General features: G+C 33.8%; 1 protein-coding gene across 2 annotated transcripts; it reads right to left on the bottom strand.

Moving 5' to 3' along the window:
- Positions 1-3,544: 3,544 nt before the first annotated feature.
- Positions 3,545-23,190, bottom strand: CHORDC1 (cysteine and histidine rich domain containing 1). 2 transcript variants are annotated; one of them, XM_069469076.1, is made up of 11 exons: positions 23,022-23,190; positions 19,323-19,372; positions 16,402-16,458; positions 15,191-15,348; positions 13,261-13,364; positions 12,661-12,719; positions 8,076-8,146; positions 6,789-6,894; positions 4,945-5,064; positions 4,445-4,507; positions 3,545-4,196 (listed from the first exon to the last, which is right to left on the bottom strand). In XM_069469076.1, exons 1-11 carry the CDS (start codon positions 23,083-23,085, stop codon positions 4,050-4,052), a joined length of 999 nt encoding a protein of 332 aa, XP_069325177.1. In that variant the 5' UTR covers positions 23,086-23,190; the 3' UTR covers positions 3,545-4,049. The 2 variants fall into 2 exon arrangements, with proteins under 2 accessions (XP_069325177.1, XP_069325178.1); XM_069469077.1 differs by lacking the exon at positions 16,402-16,458.
- Positions 23,191-23,988: the final 798 nt, after the last annotated feature.

Here is a 23,988-nt window from a genome sequence, read left to right as displayed (position 1 = left end):
GCAGTTTACAAGGGATACAGACACTAACAAGTTCATAATACAGTATGAATAAATATGAAACTATAAACTGAAATAAACATTATGAAGGATCACACTGTTGTCCATCTAATCACTTTTTGGAGGAGAGGAAAGGACCTCAAGTTCAGGGAGATTTCCCTTTTCCAGACTTAATCACTAATCTCACTTTAATAGCAAAGTTTTAAAAAAGGATAATCTAACAATCAAATTATTTGAACAGCATCTCTGCTTAGTCAAAAAAGAATGGCAAATTAAATTCTTTTGACACACTGCTGGGTGTGGTGGATTATCCCTGTAATCCTAGCACTTTGGAAGGCCCAGGTGGAAGAATCACTTGAGGCCAGGAGTTTGAGACCAGCAAAATAGCAAGACTCCCTTTCTACAAAAAATAGAAAAATTAGCTGGGTGTCATGGTGTGCGCCTATAGTCCCAACTACTTGGGAAGCTGAGGCAGGAGGATCGCTTGAGCCCAGGAATTTGAGGTTGCACTGAGCAATGATCACGCCACTGCACTCTAGCCTGGACCACAGAGGGAAGACCCTGTCTCTAAAAATGAAAATAAATAAATAAATAAATTTGACAAGGAACATAAAAATGTTTACTACTGGAAGTTTTATTTCATTTCAATGGACATTGAAGATGGCCTACTAAACTAGAAAACTAAGAAAAGTCACATTATAAGCATTTAATGAAAAGTCTTTAGAAAGACTATTCTTAAAGGAATTTTTCAGAACTAAGAATTTTATAAAAACTTAGAATCAAACAATAACTTTGTAAAAGAAAAAAATTTGTGAGTCTGGTATTTAGAGATAATGCCACATGTATAAAACCATAGGCATCTACAATTAACAAAGACAAGCCATGCAACACTACCAGATAAATTTAAGTTGTGAGATACCTGGGCAATAGGGAAGCAGTAAAGGACAAAACAATCAAAAACAAAAACCTCCCATTTTTAAAACAATTAAAAGAAATGAAACAAAAACCCTATCAACAAAACCAAAAAAAAAAAGCTGGACTTAGCTTGCATTTCAGAACCAAGGACGTGAAATTATGATATCGGCAAAAGAGAACAAAGCAAATAACAAATATGAATGCCAGGTCTAAATAATTTGCAATAAAACATCAACAAAAAACCTGTTAATGTTCAAATAGGTAACTTAAAATTATCTGTTAAAAAAAAAAAAAAAGAGTACATACCCAAATGACCTAAAACCGACACCAGCCCTCATAAATTAGTTTTTAAAAGTTTACTTATTCTAGGTGTATGCATGCCATGAATTTTTAGGTTCAGGAATGACTGATTCTTTAAAAAAGCAACACATTTGGAGGCAATAATTCAAAGTCCCCTTACAATATCGCCAAGAATTAAGATTTTCTTTACCCTTTGATGGCTGAAGAATTTTCTAAAGAAAATCAAAAAAGTTACATTTAATAAGAATTAAAATCTCTGGAATATAAATTATAATAAAGTAAAATAATAATTATAGTCCTTTGCCAGTATATGGTTACACCAAAAAGTTATAAACCACCAACCTGTAAACATTTGATTCCAATTCATATTTTTAATTGTTTATAAATTAATAGCTCAAATTATTACCAAAAAAAGTAGGGGTGATCTCAAGACCTAACCCTCAAGAGTTCCACTAAATAGTTAAAAACTAAATGTTCTACTTTATTTAACAGTATTGTACCAAGGTTAATTTCTTAGTTTTGTAAACGTTTTATGATAATATAAGATTTTAACCTAAGGAAAAGATAATTAGGATATAAGAACTCTTATAATACTGTTAGTACAACTCTTCTGTAAATCTAAAATTTATCTCAAAATAAGAGGTTAAAAAGAAAGCTCAGCTTCTTAGAACATGACTTCCTTTATACAAGTAAACGCGATAGGCAAGAAAAATAACATTTTAGGTTTCCGAGAGTTGAGTTTAGTTATACCAAGTTCACGATACACCTGGTTATGAAGTGTATACTACACCTAGCTTTGACTGCTTTGCTACAGGAAGTTCTCTGAATGTTAAAAAAGACAAAGCGTATTTCCAGAGAAACGATTCAATAAAATTAAATTTTTATTAACTTTTTGACAAATTGATAGTAAAACATATTCTACCTAACTCTAACTGTGTCCCTTTATGGATAAGTATAAGATAAATATCATTCAAATTTTTACGTGGACAACAAATTCAAAGACTCTTAGGAATAAAAAAAAAAAAAATAAGATGGTTACTAATGTAACCAAACTAAATACACAAGCTGTATATAAAAAAGAAATCAGTGCCTTGTAACTGAATCTGAGGTTACAATAATCCACTTGCTTTAAATAATATTTCAATCACATATAACGGATTAAGATATTGTTTAAGGGAAAACAGCCTCAAGAAGGAAGCATTAAAAAAGGTGTATTAATCATTACCTTTAATCAAAGTATCAACCTCCCCCAAAAATAAGACTTTATGTCTCTGAAATGAACCCAGGTTCCTAAATTATAAAAGATAACTTTTAAAAATACATCTTGAAGTATACTAGACATTTATGCATTCTATTTGTGTATCATTTTTACTGCCAAAAATTTGTAATGGCATTTTAATGTCATGAAAAGTCTAGTTGCCAGATTTTGTCTGTATTTGTAACAGAGCTTAACCTTTTAATAATTATATAACTACATCTAATTGTCATTTGCTAAGGGTAGTAGAATGATATATACACTTTATTAACTAGCACTTCTGCAAATTTTTCTTCATGAGAATTCCATTAATACCAAGAAAAGGAAAACACTCAAGGGGTTTGAGAAATAAACCACCCTTTTCATTTTTAATTTATATAAGCCTAATTAATTCCCAAACTTATTAAGTTCTGTCAGAGTCTGGCCTTCATAACATTCTTTAATTTTTTGAGTTCTGAACTGCCTCAAAAAGTAACTTATCCTTTAATCAGTCCAACTAGCATAAATAATCTATGTTACCTATATTTAATAAATAAAATACAATATATAATCAACATTGTATCACTAAAATCACGAAGCTCTTCATGAAAACCTTAACGAAAAAAAAATTCCAAAAGAATTAAGCTGTTTTATTTAACATGTAGTAGACAGCTGTCATAAAGTAAGTTTGTATATTTAGTTTTCTCATCCCCTAATGTATTTCCACAAACCTTTAAGTCTATAATTTTACAGATATAGCTTTCCATCAGGGAGCTGAGATATATATAATTTCTTTTTATATGGATCTAAAAGTTTTTAAGAGAGTTTAATCTGTAAATCAAGTACAATTTAGTCATACACCATACAAAGATATTTAAATAATCAGAAAAGATTTTTAACATTATTGCTTAGTCTTATAAAATGGTGAATTTTAACCAAATTGATGCCCCTGTACTTGTATTTATGTTTCTCATACTCTTAAGTCATAATGCTTGGCAAGCAATTCAAGTTTTGATGTAATTTTTAAATTCTATTAGTTGTAAACAAATTCTCATTTGTTAACCAATGCATATATTCCCCTTTAACTACTTACTATACACTACCTTAGAATTAAGCCTCCTAAAAAAAGTAATCATGCCATGGAAAAAAACAATGCAGAGCTTCATGTCTTCCTTATTTTCAAGTATTATAGGAACACAAATGCATGAAAAAACTGATTAAAAATTTGACATTTCACCTTGCTTTACACTAATTATGGGATAATAGAGATGTGAAAAAAAAAATGGTCCTTAATATTTCTCTGTTTAACATAGAAATACTGCAATTATGTCCATTAGCTATTTTCCAGCTTCCTGAAGTATAGGACAAACCATGGTTCTGTAAGTGAGGAGACATGAATAATCAATCTTATGTAACTCAAAAGGAAGATGGGAGGCACAAAAAAATAAACCAACCGACTTTGGTTTTTAAAAACCAAATCTTGACCCTGAAATGCCAGATTTAGCAACAATACAAAAACAAAACAAGATTACAGTCGCAAGCTACCACTTCATCACACATTAAGAATTTTGAAATAGGTAATAGCTTTTTTCCCCCCTCCCACTCAATCTGTTATATCTTCTTTTTGTTTTTCCTGCTTTTTGGTTGCAGGCAGTTCAAGGCTTGCCCATTGCATAGGTTCAGCTTTTCTCATGGTGATCTCAATCTTTGTTGCAGTCATAGTTACATAACTTCGCTTTACATCAATCACCTGAAACACATCAAAAGAATTACAGTAAACCTGGGTGGTTTTATTAGTTTCACAGGAAAACGAAAGTCTTGTTTATGCTAATAACCCCCAATCCAAGCTTCTAAGGCCATTTTTATATCTAGACAAACTTTTGGGGGAGATATAATATTAAGTTATATGTGTACTTTGCATTAATGCTTACTGCCTTTTATTCTACAAACAGTATTTTAAATTATTAGAAGAAATTCTTATGGATTCATAATACTTACACCCCATAATTTCACATTTTGATGAAATTCCTTCTCTCTTTCAAATACAATGTGCACATTTAACTGAAAAAGATAAAGTTAATTGATCAAATTCAAATTAAAGGTTTATCATTGCCAATTGTAAAAACAAGACATTGATAAAATCAATTAAGCTATTTTAAGAAACTGCTAATTTTTTTTATGAGAAAACCATTAGCACAAAAGAAAAACTGACTTTAAGTTTCATACTGAGAAGTACATTATTTTCAATTTTTTAACTGTAGCTTACATAATATTATAACTTGACAAATCTTCTAAGCTACTGTCTCCACAATGCTTCACAAGTAACTATTATGCAGAGATTTTCATTTAAAATAGAATTTCATGAATTTAATTTTTTCATATGGAAGACACTGTAAGACCTTAAAATCACCTGAAGTATGAACAATATTTTATTACGTAATACATTAACATAAAGGACAATGTGGAGAAGAGAATTTCAAGTTATTTTGTGTACTTACCAATGTACTATTTGCTTCTACTCGACTAAGTTCTGGAAATGAATTTTTAGCATATACTGAAATGGTGACTTCACCCCCAGTCTGATGCCAGTCATGCCTACAGGGAACAACTTTTTTACCCTGTAACATAAGAACTTTGTAAGTTTAAAAAGTGCCACATAATTAATGTCTTAAAAAGAGAAATTTGACTCATCCGAATGAGAAAAAATTACCATGCCCAACTAAGAACTTAATGTTTTTATAGTAAACATCAAGAAGTTTAAACAGAATACACCATGATACAAAAATTCTTCATAGTTTTATAATTTGAGAACAAAGTTTATCCCTTCCATTTGTTTCTTCTCTTTTACAACCACAGTATTAATATGCATTTAAAAAGACAATTTAAGAACTTCTAATAAACTTTATCCAATTTTAACATTCTATAATCCACTAAGTACTGTCCCTCAACAGTCTTTGAAATGGAAAGGACATGTGGTTAGTGGGATCAGACAACAACTTAACCTCATGCACAGGAACCTTCAGCTTATATTTTCTACAAATCAGAATTTTGGGGGAAACCTGACCACTTTTAACTCTCTACTACCAGTACTGAATTCTCATTTTCCTCTTATGTTAACATTAAGAAAAAACGAGAATTTGTGGTATGTTTTGATTACTATTATGGAAATAATCATTACATAACAGTGGTATATTTCTACATTCTTTTTTTAAAAGCAGCAAATGGGGATTTGTTTTATAAATGAGAACAATTTATTTACATAATTCAGGAAACATTCTGAGAAACTACCCTAGTAAAGACACTATTTACATTTTGGTACAATTTAGTTGAATTTAAATTACATATGGCACTCACATTTTGCCCTTAGCTACTACCTTAAATACTTAATACTTGATAACTGCATATATGAAATAAATACATCATTCCTTCAAGGGTTATACTCTGAAAACTTTTTAACATAATAGAAAAAATTTTATTTTTTTTTTTTAACAACTTTCAAACTTTTGAACCTTAGAAAAAATATACAGACAGAGCTCACTTTTTGCTAATAAAACATTCCTGGAAGTTTTGTGGTAGATGGAGTATTATAACTTCAGGGGTATATTTATAATATCCAACATGTATTACTGAAAAGCAACTATAGAATACTCAAATGTTGAATAAATATCTAAACTATTAAATTTGAACAGTTAAAACATAAAATACGTTAACCTAAGCTAACAGGCAAAAATTTATTTAGCAATAAAGTGCTTGTCTTCTTACAATTTAATGGGCTTTGGGGGAATTATTTGCATAGCCCCAAAACTTTTAAAAAAGCTGTGCTGGGAAGTAGGAACTGATGCTTTCTTTTTTCTCTTGATAAATATCCTTGCAGCAAAGCAGAGGCATTCAAAAGAATTCCACCAAAAACAAGCCTGCAATCCTCCCCTTTGGCCACTAGGTGGAGTGTTTGTGCACCTGCAAATGGTTGAATGAAGTTTTTTAACTGGCCAAAGAGAAATAGAGGTCTAAATGTTTAATAACATCAAATTAGTAGAAAAGTAATTTTTACAAACCAAACAGTAGGAACAGCCTTTTGAATTAATGTTAGTAAGCAAAAAACACAAGGATACTTCAATTTTGGCAGGCGTATTTCACAAAAACCCATATACCTGCATCAATATACACAATGGCTACCATGTTTAAGGGCATCGTGTACTGGAAGCTTGACTCAGATTAATTTTACTTTGCAGGCATGTCAAAACTTTACTGTGTGAGGAAGAAAGCTTTTTAAAAAAAATCTCAAATCTATTAAAAATGACTCAGATGAATAGAACCTAGTGTTATTTTGAAAGGTACTTACAGCATCCTTTTTAGTCCACATGTGTTTCCCTGTTGTACAACCCTCTTGGGCTAAGAATGTATTAAAATCAGAAGTTTTTCTTCTACAACAGCTCCAGTATTTCATCCTTTAAATTGTCATAAAAAAATTTAAGAAATACAATCTCACAATTAACACACTGACTGCCACACTAAAAATTCTTTTTCCCTTGGGGTCATGGTGTTTTATTATGAAAATAGAATAAAAACTTTGAAAACAAAACGATCCTTTTTAATTTAATGAAAAATTTGGTATTTATTGTTTTCTGTGTGTGAGTTACGTGCAACGTGAACAAGAGTTCACAGCTCAAGGTAAAGAGACATGTTGAGTTACGTATGTTTCACAAGGTCCTGGGCTCAAAACCAGCGTGAGTTAAATACAACTCACATGGCAGTTAGTGTGTTAAATTCAGTAATATAGTGACAAGTGTGAGTTTTTTAAAAAATCATCAAGTGTACAACTTTAATATCTCGTAAGTTACTAAACAGCTAAAAATGGTTATATGGTGTATCAGAACACTAGTAATTTTAAAACCAGAATGCCATTTTTTATAGTAATTTTGGAGCTCCTGAGTAAAGACACATAAAATCATCACAGAATTCCAATCAGCTTTTCACTGATAGATCACGCTCCAATTTCCTCATGAAACTACCAAAAAGTAGTATGACCAAAGATTTATAAGGCTGACATTTCAACAAATCAGTAAAGTAAGAACATGAAAACATATTAAAAACTAACGAAACCCACCATTATTTGAGAAAAATCCAACACAGGAAGTAAAAAATTACAGTAAAACTTCAGGTTTGATTCCCGAAGAATATAAAACCAGTGGAAGATTTCAACACAGTACTGTTTCTATAAACTACAGGATAATATAGAAGAGAGGCTCTCAACTGAGGGCCATGGAAAACTAAGGGTCTTCTTAGAAAATTAGTACCCATGGCCAAAAACTGTAAATGCCCCTCCATGTGCAAGACAGTCTTTCAAACAAAAAACTAATTTAGCCCAAATAAAAAGAGCATCACACTGAAATATAGAGTATAAAAAAAAAACATGGGGTTTGAAGTATAATGACCACTTAATAACTGTAACATTGTTTGTTTACTCATGTATAAAAAAAGACAAAGCCTACATTTCTAGGTTACTGTAAAGATTAAATGGCAATGTAAGCAAACTGCCTTGTAACACTGCATGGCAAATAATTTTTAAAGATATTTAACTTTCCTAAACTCTACCACAAAGTATTTTAGTAAGTCATGTATAAGTTACCCCTCATGGAAAATAGGTACTCCAGAATGATATACACAGACTTCTTCTAGACTCTGTAGACCCTGATATGTCTAAAAGACAAAAAAGAGGGATAAAAAAAAATTAGCCGCATATCTCACAGTTATATCTTGTACATATTTGTAGTACTGGTGACCACTATGAAAATAACTCAAGAAATAACAACAGTATCCTAGAACATTCATAAATTCATCCCAGGATGTCGTTAAGAATGAAAAATGACTCCCTTTTGGGACCTGATTAAGTTTTAGGTCCCTGTGAGAAAGTCAAATAATGGAAAATTAGGCATTAAGATGCTTTCACCCTTTTGAGTATGAGGTCCCATCCAATCATACTCAGGTATTTAAATTTACAGAACAATGTTGAAACCAAGGGATTAGTACTCTGAACAGAAATACAGTTACAGTATGATTTATGTGTACAGTATACTCCATGTGGGCGCTATCAATTAATATGGGGAAATTAATAGGCAATTCTGGAAGTTCCAGAGTGATGGTGATTTCTTATCCCTATAAAGGGTAAAATGAGCTGCAGACCTATATATATATCCAGTGTTTGTCTGGAAGATTCCGGGCCCCACTGCTGTAGTAGGTGAAGGCTCTACAGATGAATTCACAAAAAGTTATGTTAATAAAACATGGATGTATAGTATATTTTCCTTCTATTTTTGTATTTATAGCAACTACCTACAAGTGCAGAAAATAAAACTCTTCATTTTTTGTAAATCCAAAGCATAGTACTAGATATGTATATACCCCAAAGAAATAACAAGGTCTGTGGAGTTTGGGCAAGGATGTGAAAGTATCGGGTAAGAGATGTAGGCAAGAGACATAAGCACATAAAACGCAATACATTAGATTCTAAAGTTATCACTATTACCCCTCAAACCTATTCTTCATCCCATGGGTATCTGATGGCATCGTATCCACTCAGTGTCCCAAAACAAAATTCCTTAAGTTGTCTTCAGTTTCTCCTCTTACTTCACCCGTATGTAGTCTATCATGAAATCCTGTCAACCTATCAGTTTAATTTGCTTTCCTTCCTCATGAACTAGCAAATTTTAGGCAATCACACTATACTAACACACGTTTCTACTAATTCATTTCTCAACCTTCAATTTCTGTTCTCTACTATCAATGATATTATCTAATTACTATCACCCTCTTTTTCAAAGTTCTGTAATTATGTTTACCTCATACTTTATAAAATAATCCACTCCAGATGGTTTGTGTATTTAAATGTCCTTCCCCCCGCCCCTTTTCCCCCTCTATTTATTTATTTATTTGGTTTAAATGTCCATCTATATGAGAAAATCTTCATGGCTCTAAAAGTAAACAAAGATTTCTTAAATAGGACATAGCAATAGTTATAAAGGAAAAGATGGACGAATTAGATTTCATTAAAATTAAAGAGTCTCTATTTATCAAAGCCAGTAAGCCAGTAAAAAGGCACTAGTATCTGACAAAGGACTTGCAGCTAAAATATACAAAGAATTCCTACAAATTGTTAAGATAAAGATATTAGAAAAATAGGTGTAAGATCTTGGACATTTTACAAAAGAAGATATACAAATGGCTAATAAATATACATAAAGGTACTTAACCTCACCATCAAGGAAGTACAAATCAAAACCACAATGAGAACACTACTCACACCAGAATGACTGAAAATATAAAAGACTGATACAACAAAGTGTTGCTGACACATGGGAGAAGTGGAACTAGACTCACATACTGCTGGCAGGAGTGTAAAGTAATACAATCACTTCAGAAAACTATGTGGAATTATCTGTTAAAGCTAAACATACAGGCCGGGCGTGGTGGCTCACGCCTGTAATCCTAGCACTCTGGGAGGCCGAGATGGGCGGATCGTTTGAGCTCAGGAGTTCGAGACCAGCCTGAGCAAGAGCGAGACCCCATCTCTACTAAAAATAGAAAGAAATTATATGGACAGCTAAAAATATATATAGAAAAAATTAGCCAGGCATGGTGGTGCATGCCTGTAGTCCCAGCTACTCGGGAGGCTGAGACAGGAGGATCACTTGAGCTCAGGAGTTTGAGGTTGCTGTGAGCTAGGCTGACGCCACGGCACTCACTCTAGCCTGGGCAACAGAGTGAGACTCTGTCTCAAAAAAAAAAAAAAAAAAAAAAAAGCTAAACATACAGAAATTAAACATCCCTTATCCAAAAATTCTGAAATCCAAAATGCTCCAAAATATGAAACTTTCTGAGCAGTGACATGATGCTCAAAGGAAATGCTCACTGGATCATTTTGGATCTTTGGATTAGGGATGCTCAACAGGTATAATAACCAAATATTCCAAAATCAAAAAAAATCTGAAATACTAATACTTCTGGTCCCAAGCATTTCAGATAAGGGACAACTTTGTATATGTGTCCCAAAAGTCATGCACAAGAATATTCATAATAGCATCATTCAAAGAAAATTTTTTAAAGGACAAAAGAAAGAAAAAATAAATTGTGGCACAAACAATGGCCTATCTTAAAAGCAATGAAAGAGAAGAAAACTACATCTACATGCAACAAAGGTTAACTATAACAAACATATCATTAAGCAGAAGATAACAAATATAAGAAAAAATACATATTCTATAATTCTTTTTACATTAAATTCAAAAATAAGTAAAACAAATTTATGTTGATAGAAAAATATGGGTTACCTTTGAGGAAGGGAATAATGAATGACAAAAGGAAAATGAGTGCACTGTAATGCTGTTGTAATTACTTTGTGAAAATCTCGAGCTATAAACTTGTATTTGTATACCTTTTAACAAATTTCAATGTTGTACTTCAATGAAAAAGATTAACAATTTCTTTAATGGCCTCCGTAACCTAAGATAAGGTCTAATTTCTCAGTTTTACTAGTAAAGCCTTCTAGGATTTGGTCCCTACTTAATTCTATTAATCTCAACTCCACAGCATCAAATTTTGTACTATTATTATTAAGTACTGTTTTCTTTACGCTACTGCTACCACCTATGCTTGAAATATCCTCTCCCTGTTTTTCCATTTACAATACAGTCATTCATTTTTCAAAACTCATCTGATGCCTTCTCCTTGATCTTCTGCCATTACCCTGCCATTTATACTGCCTTCCTCACTCCAAACAATTACTCATTCCCTTGTATCTACTACTTCTACCTCATATACATGTGAATACATTTATATTTCCCTCGCTTAATGAGCAAGGTGATCTCAAAAGTAACATGTGGGAAAAATACAGACCTGCTCTCACTCCATTTTCACCTTCTCAGTTAATGCTGTCGCCTGCCAGTCACCCAGATGCTGGAGCCACAAGTTTCCTTCACAGCCAATCCATTAACAAATACTAATACGGATGCTCTTTTGTTTATGATGGGGTTACATCCCAATAAACTCATCTTTAAGTTGAAAAACTGTAAGTTGAACCATTGTAAGTTGGGAACCATCTGTACTTCCAAATTATTCATTTTATATGCACTGTTCTAAGCACTCAAGATACAACAAAGAACAAAACAAATAAACCCTATCCTCATAAACCTTATACTAGTGGGGAGTGGGGGGGGAGGGAGACAGAGTATAAGAAAAATAAATATGACAAATGAATATAAGGTAAAAAGTTATAACGAAAAAAAGGAGAAGAGAGAAAATGTTGAAGAGTATGCAATTTTACATAGAGTAGGCAATATGTAGGAAAAGGCCTCACTGAAATGTTTGATTACATCCCACATTTAATCACTTCCTAATGAACTTCTACTCTCCAATCCCACTGCCTGGTTTTAACAGCATCCTAGCTGGTTTTTCTTCTCCCAATTTCACTCCTGCTCTACCAGCAGTTGTATAATCTTTTTAAAATCCCTCCCTAAAACAGGTAATGGCTTCCCATCATGCTTAGAATAAAGCCCAAATCTCTCATTGTGGCTTATAAGAACCTCCATAATCTTGCCTACATCTCTTACCTGATACTTTCACACCCTTGTCCAAACTCCACAGACCTTGTTATTTCTTTAATAGCCAAATTCTAAAGCCTATTTCTACTCTTGCTGCTCCCACTATCTACAGCACATTTCCCCCTCCAGGTTTACAAAACACAGCTGTTATATTATTCGGTGTCATCACGTCAAAAAATACTTCACTGACAATCTTACAATAAATATTTAGCTCCCAAATCCAACCACTCTAGTTCCTTAATCTGCTTTTCTTCATATCTACCTGAATTCATAATATTTAATTACCTATTTACTGTCCTCCCCATACTAGAATATCAGCTCTACAGGAACATAGATTTTTCATTTACTTTATACTATATAGCTGGCCCTAAAACAATGTCTGGTACACAGCGAGTGCTCAGCAAATGTTGATTAAATTATATTTATTCCCATGATTCTATCAGGTATGATGCTCCTCAGAGACAGAGGCTTTTATCCATGTTCACAGCCCTGGTCCACAGCATAACGTCCAACATATAATAGGCATGCAAATGTTTGCTGAACTGAGTCAGTGAACTGCACTTTTTCTTCACAATTAAAATTTTACTTCATAACACATCACAATTTTGTAATATATACCTTTGAACACCCTCCATTTTTACATGAGGTCCCAATCTTAATTTCATCATTATCTTCTTCTGAAACAAAGAAAAAAAAATCAAATTAAAAAGTTAAAATTAAACTTTTCACTGCAGCATCATTCTTAAAAAGAAATCTTTTCCATAAAACAATACTTTAAAAAAAACCAACTACTGTGATGAGATTTTGCCTATATCCCCAGAATGATATATGATGCACTTCTATTCTATAATAAACTGCCGTATCTTAATTTTATACAAACAGAAATCATGAAAGGATGTTTTCCTCCCATGGTATCAGGTACAGGTCAGGAATATTGAATAAATATGTTCCTATACCACACACAAGAAAATATTTTCAATCAAAGAAATTTAACTTACTGTTAAAAAACAATAAACCATAAAAAAAAACCAATTTTAAATAGGTTCTCATTTTTAATAGAGACATAATGAAAATTAACCATATATTTATTCTGCAGTATTATTGTTTTTTTACCACAATGTGCTCTTTCATTATTTATATTCAGTAAACTCCTGCTATCTCTTTTGGACTGCTTACTTGTACAGAAAATAATTACAATAAAACAAAATAAAATCTTACCTTTCTTATCTTCTTCATTCCCTGACGACAGTTTAAGTTTATCAAGTGCTTGTTTTAGGGAGGCTGATATTTTTAATTCCAAATTTGTCATGGGTTCATCTGGGCTAGAGAATTTTGAAACCTTATTACCACATTAATATGTACTAAAATATTTCTTTGTACTCCAAATTAATAACCTTAAAAGCTTTGTTTTGAGAAGCCAAATGTTTCATGAATCAAGTGATTCCCATTAAAAAGTATTTTACAAATAATTGTTGTAATGTATCTGCTTTCTAAGGAAAAGTGGAAAAGGTTCTTATACTAAAATAATGAGTCTCAAATAATCACGCTATTGGCAGCACATTTAATTATCAGTTGCACTAATGGGAAGGGAATTAAGATAGAAATCCAAGTTTGTCAAAATGAGTAACTCTAGGGAAAGAACCACAAAGTACTTCTACATTCCATGCCCAACAAAATGCTGAGCACATAATAAACAGGCAATAAATAAGTACTAAATGTATCCATATTCACTTCTACCAGAGAAGATAATTTACTTTATGTGGACATATGGATCTGTAAATTGAGACACAATAGTATCGTAAGGCCATTTTAGCAGGGTTAAAAAAAAATATCCTCTAACATTTTAGAATAGTTAAGTTTCATATATATAATTCATTTAACCCTATTCAATAAATATTGAGAATTTAATAAATGCAGCAATAAAAAATAGAAGTCCTAGGTTATTCACTCTATGTTAACAATGAAAAAACGGACACAGGAGGCATTTAAAAAGTACATAAAGACCGATATCCTCATATTCCATAGTACCACCAAATGAACTGAGGATAAAGTACTTAATTTTTCTGTCTCTTAAATAAAAGTATTAGTCCATCATTTAAAGAAAATATTAATTCATATTATCATAGAAGATTCTACTTTATTACTAAAGAGATTAAGAGTGAGCCATGATAGGCTTTTGTATTTTTCTAATAATTTATTTAACTGACAAATCAGTCACAGCAAGGCATTTAATAGTATCATAATTACGAAAAATGTGGAGATGGAATAAAATCATTCTGAATAGTTCCTTTAACAATGATATGTATCCAGAGTGTTAATGAACAAATAACCATCTAAAGTCTCTGAACGTTACCTTGGTCCTGTATCATCCAATACTGTATAAATTTATTTAAGTAGGATCAAAGAGCAAAAGTTGGGAATACTGTGAGTTGATAGCAAGAATAAAAATTTTGACAAGAGTCATTTTTAAAGCCCCAAATCAGGTTTTTTAAGATCTAGAGTTTGGTTCTAAAATAATTCAGTACTCAAAGCCAGTTATAAAGAAGAGCTGGTATAACAGAGGTAACCAATGTACATGTGTGGGAACATAGAGTCTGGTTATCAAAAAGTGAGGATGAAGAATCTGTAACATTTTACTGCAAAATAAGCAAAAGCTATTTTAAGACTGCTTTAACAGGTAAGTCATCAAAATCAAATATCAAAAATTCACCAGTATTAATGAGATTAAAAGTAATTTTTTCAGGTATCTGAAAGTAAAGATGAGTGATTATCAGGTCTCTGTGCTCTTTTTCAATTCAAACTGATCCCAGGACAAGAACAACTCCTTGAAAGAATTTCACTGTGCTACAGTGGAAAAAAAAATACATGCCAACAGACAAGACAGGTATTTGACTCCCCTACCTTGAAGGTACATGTACCTGTAATTATGATAATACAATAAGCATATCTGCAATGAAGTTTTACTGCGTATATGTTTCTCACGTTGATGGGGAATAAAGTTAAAGGCAGATTTAAGCGAAGAACTAAATGGTTCAAAATTTGGTGGCTTACAGTAGCTACAAATGGTATTACGCTAAATCAAAAGGAAATACCATGAACAAATGCTATTATTCAAGTGTATTGAAATAGGCAACTGTATAAATTATACCTGGGCCTTTTTATTGCTTCTACTGGTTTGGGGGCTTGAATGATGTGCTCCTGAAATTTAGGTTTCAATTCAGATAGTTCTTTCTTCTCAGAAGTCTTGACTTCAGGTTTGACTGCCTCAGGTGGCTTCTCACTGTTATGTCTACCTTTTGTACAGCCCTGTTAGTGAAATGTATTCAGTAAGAGTTATATTTTATGCCATGATAAAAATACTGTATTTTCACTCCTTTATTACGTTATTTTACAATTTTCTCCAGTTTTATATTTTAAGAAACTAAAAAATAGGACTACAAATGTGCTGTATTTTTAAGTGAATTCTTACTTCTGATTAGTTTTTGCCTCAAAAAAAGATAAAAAAAAAAAAAGCTTTTGAATTATACTTCACAAATATATGCTTATTCTATTAAACATATAGCATAAACTTGTTTATAGAAAATGAATTCTGGAGAAACTCACAAAGAGAATTCTAAAAATTATTCACATACAAAAGTCTGTTACTCATAAAAGCCTCAATTTGAGCCCCAGTTCTCCTACTTACTAGCTATATAACCTTGAACAAGATAGCTAATGTTTTTAAACCCCAATTTACTGTAAAATAGAGGTAAATGGCGTTTAAAATATTTTTTGAGAGGATTAAATAAAATAGAATACTTGGCACATCTGGCAGGGGTACATGTTTAAATGTTAGCTATTTTAATACCACATTCCACTGAGTTATATACACATTTTAACACCTCACCTCTGAAATCATACAATCAATAGCATGTCAGTTTATCAGCAGCTTTAGTCTTGTTTCTTAGTGGTACATAAAATCATGATGCACCTCAATGGTATCTTAGATTTGGCAAAAATTTATTGTTCCTAATTGAAAATGCCTTCAACTGTTGCCTACCAGTCCCTTCTTATTGATGTTCTTTCAATACTCTAACATCAAGAACGAACCTGTCTTTAAGATTCTTAAAAGAAATAAAATAAAATACACCTAAAATGACAAATGAGTAATTAGTATCTTACAATGTCAATCTCTAAAACAGATAGATAAATTCTTTATTTTAGAGACACTGGAAAAAAAAAGATAAACTCCATTTTAAAAGGTGCTACCTGCAAGTTGACAAGGACCAGTCAAGAGATACCAGAAATCAGACTCCTCAGATTTGAAGCTTCTTATATGTACTTTTAGGGACATAATCTAGAAAAAAAATTAGTACTTACTACAATGCTTAAGAAATCAGTAAAATCAGTTGTTCTTCTCTTACAGCAAGACCAACCCTAAGAAAGATAAGAGAAAAAAACTGAAAACTATATTTGCATGAGAACAACAACCCTTTACTAAAACAACTCTACTTGTATTAGTATTTATATCCTTGAGTTGTAAGTAACTTGCATATACATATTTTTCAGTTTTAGTGTTGCATATGATTCACCTAATCAAGTAAATTGATTTTTAAAAACAACAACTAACCATTATTAAGGTGATTTGTGTTGTGACGTACCATCAAGAGAAAGCACTTTAAACTGCTTCTGTTTAAGTGAAAGTGCTTTACTTTAAAAATCTCCTAAAGATAACAATAAGCTCTCTATTTTCAGAATAACAGATTAATTAACACAGCAGCCTGTTATCTGTGGTGATCTTTATAGTCAAAAGCATGAAAGTATCGTACCACTGTTTATGATTTCTGAACAAAATACAAGTAGCTTACCAAAAATGGCTCTAAGTCCAATTTACAGTAGAGAATACTGGAACAAAAATTCAGCAGTCTAAAGACTTGGGAAGTCCCAAATTCAAGGACCAACTTTGCTCATATCCACCTGGACTTCCCTGTTTCTCAATATACTGCATAGGGAATTTGGTAGTGATTTTTTTCACAATATGCATTGTCAGGTTCTTTTTCTTTAAAGGGAACTTTAAATATCCAATAATTCAAATTTTCCTTTATTTTGAAATTTAATTCTTTTCTTCTGCATTGAGATATAGAGGAATCAATTGCCACAACCTTAAATATAGGATTTAAATAGTACTGATAATATAGTTACCAGAAAAGTTACTCTGTAAGAGAAAAGCTTTACTGTCTTAATAATATACACAGAATTATGCCAGATACTGGGATACATACATCTAAACCATGATAGAGGCCAGCTGTCCTTAAATCCCAATCTGGATTCTATGTTAGTCCTCAGTAAAATGAAAAAAAAGAAGGATAAATGTAAGCATGCGAGTATGAGGTTGCTTGCTGTCTTTTCTTGAGCAGGATTGTCCTTTTCTCTGAATATGCCCCTTCTAATCTTAAAATGGTCTTTCTTTGAAATTGTTAATGCAATGTTTGACTTCTTATTTGGTCAAACACAAAAGTAGTGGCCCTGTATTGATGTACCCATTTTGTCTGAAATCTACTGTGCTGTGAAACTCAATAGTCTTAGAAAATCTAGGTCTTCAAGAAATATTTATAGGATAGAGACAATAATAAACACTAGAATTGGAGAAGAGAAACAAAAATACTTCAAAGTGAAATCATTAAGATTTAGAGTAATTAACAGTGAGGTGAGGACAAAAAAAAAAATGAGCAATGGACAGAATGACTAGGAAGTAGTCCGTAGCATCATCACTAGGAACAGTAAAGTTTTGAGAAGCAGACTATTTTTAGAGTCAGTGTTCACCTTAAAAACTGGTTTGAGGTTGCCAATGAGACACATGAATGGAAATATGTTGTAAGAGCCACTGGAATAGAGGTGACATTTGAGGACACAAATGAATGAACTGAAAGAGAGAAAATAGGAAGCCAAAGACCATGGTTAGGAAATAGGAGAAAAATAGCATAGAGAAAAAAAGAAAAAGGAAAAGGTAGACTAAGAAAAATAATCAGAATAAATGGCAGTCTAGGAAATATAAAATTCCCAAGAAAGAAAAATAAATCTTCCCACAGAACCACAGTTTCTACCCCCATAAAGGTTTGTAAAGAGGCTAAAAAAAGATATTGGGAGGAATAAAGTCTCAGCTTTCCCTGTTGAATGTTTATTCTGTTTTCCTCACTGAGAACTAATCAGAGCAACATAAACTTTTTATCTAATGTACATCTGTGGCTAGATTTGGTTGTATAACACTTAAGGACCAAAAGAGTCCAACTACTTTCTGGAAGGATAATTAAGACATTTGAAGGGGATCAACAATATTTAAACATATAAGACTGTTTACATTCCTGAGAACAAAGGTAGTAGTACCTAAAACCATGGCTGCCCCACTGTAGCATTTTCTTTTAAGATATACAAAGTTAACTCTCTAAATGTACCATATTATAATATCATGAATATAAAAAAGGTCAGGCCATGCATGGTGGTTCACATCGGCAATCCCAGCACTCTGAGAGGCTGAAGTGAGAGGACTGCTTGAGCTCAGGAGTTTGAGACCACCCTGGACAACATAGGAAATGCTGTCTCTTAAAAAAAAGAAAAAGAAAAAAAATTAGGGGAGTGTGATGGAATGCACTTATAGTCCCAGCTACTCAGAAGGCCGAGACAGGAGGATTGCTTAAGCCAAGGAATTTGAGGTTACACTGAGATAATAACTGGTCCACTGTACTCCACCCTGGACAACAGAGCAAGACCCTGTCTCTAAAAAAATAAAATAAAATAAATAAAAAGATCACCACCAAAAATCTGGACATTCTATTACTTCTCTAATTCTACAGATCAAGGAAGTACAGTTAGAAAACCGCCAACATTTCTTTTCAGTAAAAACACTTTAAACTTACATGTCTGCCTTGAAATTAGGATCATTAAGTGTTTGTAACAATCTTTCTTTAAATTCAGAGCTGTTTTTATCAGCCAGCAGTGAGAGACTGAGATTCAGTACAACTACTTCTATTTCCCCTCGAAATTAGGAAAGTCAAGAAAGGGGGTATAGAAAATGAGTACTGAAATGCAAATAATATAATTTATAACTGGAAAAGACTTTAAGACCACCATCTGCTATCTTCTTTTTCTTTAGTGGAGTTCTGCTTAAAGCACCTCACAATGATCAGTAAGAAAGAAGTAAGTCACAAGCTGAGGGGAAAAAAGAGAAGACTAATAAAGATTTAGTATTACATTTCTCATTTTACTATACATATGAAGAAACTGAAAATATATCTAGTTCCCACCTTTAATGCATCATGAAAGACTGGAACACCTGGGTGGTATGTGCAAGCATCTGGTAAAAAAATAGAGAAGAAAAAAGTGCCATTCTTTATAATTCAGTAAAATATATACATCATTATTTCAGCGGTTACCTTTAATTATTTTCCCAAATGCAGGTAATATTGTTTCTTAAAAATTTACTAATGCTTGAGTTTGACGTATAACAAAGTATATTGTATTAAAGTAGTTAACAGCTAAAACTCTAATTCAAGAGTACAATTGCTATAGATAAAAACATAAAACAGTTTAAGTATAACAAATTATATATTCCTCTAATCTTTGTAGTAAAATTTGTTTAGTACCAAAACTTGAATTCCCAAGATTATGACTGTCATCTTTCAATCCTTTTACAAAAATACTATCAAAATTAAATGTTCTTAAGTGCACTGATACACAAAAGCTTCTCAAGAGATTCCCTAAAAAGATACTTTGGAAGAATAGGATCAAAATCTTAAAAACTGTTGTAGTATCTTATTGCTAATGTCACTTTTGTAGACAGTTGTCAATTCCTACATACAAAGCTCATTGAAAAGAAGTTTAAGTTCTACTGTCTGTTTTCAGGATTGTCACTGGTTGTTATTCTGTACTTTCCTCCCACTACACCATCAATCTTTACTATTTAACTCTCATGAAAATGGGGTTATTACAATTTGCAATAGGGAGTATTATATTACAAAAAAAAAACAACCAAAACAAACAACAACAACAAAACAAAACACCAACACAAAACACCCCACACATAACAAACACACTTATTCCCCGGCTATATAGCATTCTGGGCTTAGAGAAAAGATGTCAATTCCTCTGCAATTTCCTTACAAGGCTACCTCACTCAACCTTTTGAGTTTGTTCAGCTTTCATTTCTCTACAACCCAATTAAATTTGTTGTGTTGCCTTAAAATGATTAATTGCTGGTACTCAGAGAAATCTCCCTATCCCATATTAATAGCCAGTATTGCTTCCTCAGTAACCATGTGTTACATAGATACTATGCTAGCTAATATAGTAAGAAAATATTAGATATTTTCTTCATACAGTGAGTAAACCCATGGATCAGAAAGATACTATTAATTAAGGGGAATAATGGAATTAAGGGCTGAAAAAGAAGTTAGAAGTAGAAATGTATATACAGAGGGAAGGGAAGCTGAGAGGGCAATGGAAGTAAAGGATACAGTATTTCTGAATATCAACTTGAATGTAGTCCAAAGCATAAAACGCACAATGTATACAACACAGTCAGAAGCATAAAATGTCATAATACTAGTCAACTAGGATAGAATGGCAGCAGGAATGAATCACATCTTAAACGAACTAGTATGAACAAAATTTGAGAAACACTACTTTCAAAAGCAATTAACCATTCTTTATTAGCTTTTATCATGTTTACCAGTTCTGCTTAAATTATTATTTTATGAGTAAGAAAGCTACAACACAGTCAAATATCAAGGGCTTTTAACATTAAGTTTGACCTTGGCTAAAATCTCCCTCTGCTACTAACAGTTGCTTCAGTTTTTCTTGCATGTGTAAATTAAATAACTGCTTGTGAAGTTGTAATTTTTTTCTAGAATAAGTGTTTAACATATGCAAGTTACCAACCGTGTCTACTTTAAACACCCACTTAACTAGCTAAAATGAATAAAACTAGGTAAAATATCCTATCAGCTTAGAAGGGAGTATAATTTTTGTCTATAGGGAAAAAATCACGAGACTAAGTCAATAAACACGGTAATTATGTCACAGCACCAATTTAGAAAATATTTAGTGTAGATTAACAGATTTTTAAGGATAATGGATCCAGCATCTGACTCCATGCATGATAGAACTTGCTTGCATCTTCAACTTCACCCCTTTAATTTAGTCAAAGCACAAGCTTAAACCTCTTCCATTCTATAAAACTTTTTCCTAACCAAGCCCACAGTTCACTATTAGTTTTTGTCTTCTATCTCCATTTTCTTCACTTTCCATTCATTCACTCAACCAATTTATTTCAGTATTTATACTAGGTCTCTAAAACAACCCTCATTTTGCTAAGTGAATAAACCTTCATCAATCTTAAGGGAGTTTCCCTGCTGTATCTGGTACCGTTGACCACTCAATCTTTAAGACTGTCTATTCTTCTGGATGTCCTGGCCTTCCCTTCTCTCTCTTTCCTAGGCACTGTATCACTTCACTTACAGTGAAGTACCGACTTCCAACAAATGGCTGTATCTCCCTTGAACTTTAGACAGTACTAACTACCCCCAAATAAACCTATTGTCCCATACAACACAGCATCAGCCTTTCCTCTGTATTGATATTAAAGTAGAAAATATCTACAGACACCAAGGCTACCAACACCAAAGGGTTTTAAAATCGTCCTTTCTCAAATCTGCTATCTACTGAAATCTCACGATTTTCTCCTTGAGTAACATATTTACATCATAAAAATGTCAGTAACACCAACCTGAATATTGTACAGACTGGATTTTTCTCTTCCTTAAAACCCTTTAAATCAATAGTCTTATTTTAAATGACATCACCAATTTATCTGTGTGCCAAAGTATTTCAAACATTTCAGAGATGAAAAAGCTTTTAAAAGGCACTGGTTCTAATCTCCTGCAGAATACTGAACCATGTAACTACCATATTGAACTCGGTTTCTCTATTAAATGGCTCGAATACTGCATACTTTCCAGGGCTGCTGTGAAGATTAAATGAGATGACAAAGTCTGGCACACAGGATACACTGGCTGGCCATACCAATTTAATGGCATCTATTGCCAATGTCTGGCATATAGAAAACATGCAATAAATGCTAGTTGAACTTCAGACAGTGTTGTCACTTCCCACAAAATTGAAGGAATCAACTCACTTCTTTATCTCATTCACCAATCAAAATTCAAACTCACTGGTCGTTTCCCATCGTTCACCTAGCGTAGCCTCTTTAACTTCACATCCTTAACTCTACCTAAGTGTTGTAAAGGATATTTGCTCATTTTATACTGAAGATAGCAAGGTATAAAAATGTGGACGCCATTCCAAAAACAAGCAACTAATGCTGCTACCAAGCAAAGGACAACGAATGTACCCCTGGGGGCAAGTATATCAAAACTGAGCATAAAGACAGAGTAATTTCCCTAACCAAGAACACTTTAAAAAGTAAGTCGTTTTTAACAGCGGGTCGACAGAACAAGCGACAAGCTTCTATACTAACACGAGGCAGAACTTAAACGCTAGGATCACCCGCTGCCCGCCCAATCCCTCCTTTCTCTCCCTCACTCACACAATCACAGCCAATACTATCTGGAGAACTGCAAAGCGAACTCAGTAGTACCTTAACTTTTGCTTCCCCAAAGAGACCAAGGGGACCGGGGATAAGAGTGTTTGCTCTAAATTCCGGGCCGAAATAAAGACAGTGCGGGGGCGACCCAGGAAACACGTGGGCCGTGGGGAAAGTCTCTTTCGGAAGGAGCGCCGAGGGCGGCCAGACGCCACTCCCGGGCGCTGGCCAAGGAGCCGCGGTGCACAACGCGAGCAGCCAAGGGAGGCCCCGGAGGGATCTTTCACCGGAGCGTCACGAAGCCGGCTCGCCGGAAGGCCCGGGCAGCCCTCGGGCCCTAAGGGCCTCCCGCGGGTAGACGAGGTGGCGAGGGGAAAGCGGGCTGCCAGCGCCGTTCTCTTACCATCGGAATTGGTCTCGGGATCGAAGCGCTGACCGCAGCCCCGGTTGTAGCACAGCAAGGCCATCTTCTTTCCCAACCGTTACAGACAGGCAAGGCCCAGACACCGCGAAACGCAAAATGATGCGTTCACCACTCCTCTGTCTCAAACACCGGTCTGACCGCTGAGGCGGCTGCCCGCTTCCGGAAACGACTAGTTCCGTTTCAAGAACCTTCGCGAATTTTCCGGTCGCGCAGGCGCAGAAGAGATGGGAAGAGGCGGAGGAAGCGGCGGGAGGCCGGGCACTAGCGGAGCGGCAATAGGTCAGACTCCTGCGAGTGGCAGGAGGGGTCGGAGACGGAGCCCGGCCTTTTGTGGAGGAGAGAGTTAAAGAGCTGCAAATGAAGGTGGGACTGACATGCTGTCTCCAGACTTGTCACTCTTTATTGGCCGTGGGTATCTCCTCAGCAAAGCGGCCGCCCTGCCTTGTTGTACCCCGCGGCCCAGCATCATTCCTGCTTCTTTAGAGGCTGTGATTACACAGCTTGGTCGGTATCTGCTTACCCGCTAGCTGCTTGAGAAAAAGTGCAGAGTCGTACGGTATTTCCAAATCCGTGCATAGAATGTGAGAACTTAGTAAGTGAGGAAAGGAATGGTGGAAGAATCTTTTGTGCGTGTGTGTTTGTCTCCAGCGTCCTGATCTCTGGAGCATTGAAGAAAAGTAGGCATCCCGAGCGGTTTGAATAACCGAACAATTGCACTCAGATTACTTTGCAAAGGTAAATAAAGCACGTAAAAATCAGAGTAACAAAATTGTAGATCAAACACAGTGCTACAAATGGTCACAATTGCTGTAAGACTTTGGTGTAATCGTTAGTATTTCTTATTAGCTTCCACTTAACCAATTTGTCAATGCTCAATTGTCCAATCCTGGAATATCTAGTAAAATCTCAAGTACGTTATAAAAAGTACAATAATACACTGACACAG

This window comes from Eulemur rufifrons, chromosome 6 (assembly GCF_041146395.1).
Source record: "Eulemur rufifrons isolate Redbay chromosome 6, OSU_ERuf_1, whole genome shotgun sequence".
Classification (NCBI taxonomy): Eukaryota; Metazoa; Chordata; class Mammalia; order Primates; family Lemuridae; genus Eulemur; species Eulemur rufifrons.
The sequence above is the reverse complement of the archived record's forward strand: the minus strand, read 5'-3'. Positions and strand labels throughout refer to the sequence as shown.